General features: G+C 34.3%; 1 protein-coding gene across 1 annotated transcript; it reads right to left on the minus strand.

Annotated features, from left to right (window-relative positions):
* Nucleotides 1–621: 621 nt before the first annotated feature.
* On the minus strand, nucleotides 622–1,525 carry LOC108779763 (uncharacterized; the record flags this gene model as incomplete). The annotated part of the gene is made up of 1 exon (XM_018547293.1): nucleotides 622–1,525. A coding segment is annotated over exon 1 (904 nt), but the record flags the coding sequence as incomplete, so codon positions are not given.
* Between the last annotated feature and the right edge of the window lie 62 nt (nucleotides 1,526–1,587).

Genomic DNA, 1,587 nt, shown 5'->3' on the forward strand with positions numbered 1-1,587 from the left:
TAGGGGAGACCGGGGTTGGTTGTGACATTTTTTCTATAAAGTGTCTCAACTCTTTGATTATGTTGTTGTTATAAATGAATCTAGGCTTGCTAGATTCAGTAACTAATCAGGATTTAAATTTAATAATAATTTTATGTAACCGCCCATTAGAAATTACATAAATTAAAAAATTCTGAAAAAAGAGGCATGTAACTTTTTACCCCACACCAGGGGCTGGTTGTTACACCACACGGGGTAAATTGTTACAACAAAATAAAAATTAAGTAAAATTATGTTTTTATTTAAATAAAAACTTAGGCATACATTTTTTTGGTCTTTCTGCCTTATCAAAACAAAATAAAGATTAAATAAAATTATAGTTTTCTTTAAAACAAAAATACAAGTAACTTGTAATCTAAACGAAAATTATAAGCTCTATTAGAGAAACATCTTATTAAGAACCAACATAACATAAAACTTTGGCTATAAAAAAAAAATAATTATTTTAGAAAAACTATCAGATCTTAAAAACAACAGTTCAGTGACTTCAATCGGAATAATTACTATCGCAATTTAAACAAACATAGGATAGTATATTTCCTTTAGCACATTTCACATGTGACCATTTTTTACAAACAATACATTGCACCCATTTTTCACCAGCTCGACTCTGATCAAATGATTCACAACATATGAGGCAAAAATGATCATCCTCTACGCTATCTTCGTCAGATTTTTGCAATACCTTCCTCTTCACACTAATCTTTCTTTTCTTCTTAGCTGATTCTTCTCTCTTATTTGTATTTTCAGCCTTTCTCTTCTTAGTCACTTTAATTTTTTTGGATGTATTTTCCTTTTTCTTGCTTTGTTCCACTGCCAATGCTTCCTTCTCCGGCGTGTCAGTTAATATAGCTGATTTTCGAGTTTTTCGTGTTATCTTCTTTGTTCTAGCAGCAGCTTTTGGATAAGGTCGAATGATCTCAGGAGCAAAGGTAGATTCATCGTGGATCAAATCTCTGCTAGAACCTGCAACTGGGTTAGCACAAACAGAGCTCTCACATTCTTCTACGGCACCCACTTCAATATTATCTTCGGTAAATTCCAAAATAGGAGATGTAGTGTCATTCAAGGAGGCAGTTTGAGTCGGCGGAGATTGAGTCTTAGCGAAATGAATTGGAGTGTTCTCTGTTGTAACTGGGGTATTTTCAATATTTGAGCTAGCCGTGCCGTCTAGTGCTCTGTCAGTAACAAAAGCAGACAAGAAGTCATCATCCGAAAAAATATCTTTATTAAATGGTGCAATACCAGTCTTTTGAAATCCGTTGATGATATTAGTTGGTTTCAATGCCAAGGGTAAAGCTTTATTCACTATAGACGGAATATCGTGGATAGTCATTGTTTTACCCGGATGGTTTCTAAGCCAAGCATCTTGTTGGCTGGCATAGTAATTTTTAAATGGTCCATAGACCCCTACATCCAAGGGCTGAAGCTTATGAGAACAATGTGGTGGAAAGGACAGTAACACCACATTGTTTTTTTTAGCCATTTCAACAACTTCTATATCCAAGTGCGAAGAATGATTATCCAATAACAACAACACAGGATCAG

Source organism: Cyphomyrmex costatus, unplaced genomic scaffold (genome assembly GCF_001594065.2).
Source record: "Cyphomyrmex costatus isolate MS0001 unplaced genomic scaffold, Ccosl1.0 C2302787, whole genome shotgun sequence".
NCBI classification, from domain to species: domain Eukaryota; kingdom Metazoa; phylum Arthropoda; class Insecta; order Hymenoptera; family Formicidae; genus Cyphomyrmex; species Cyphomyrmex costatus.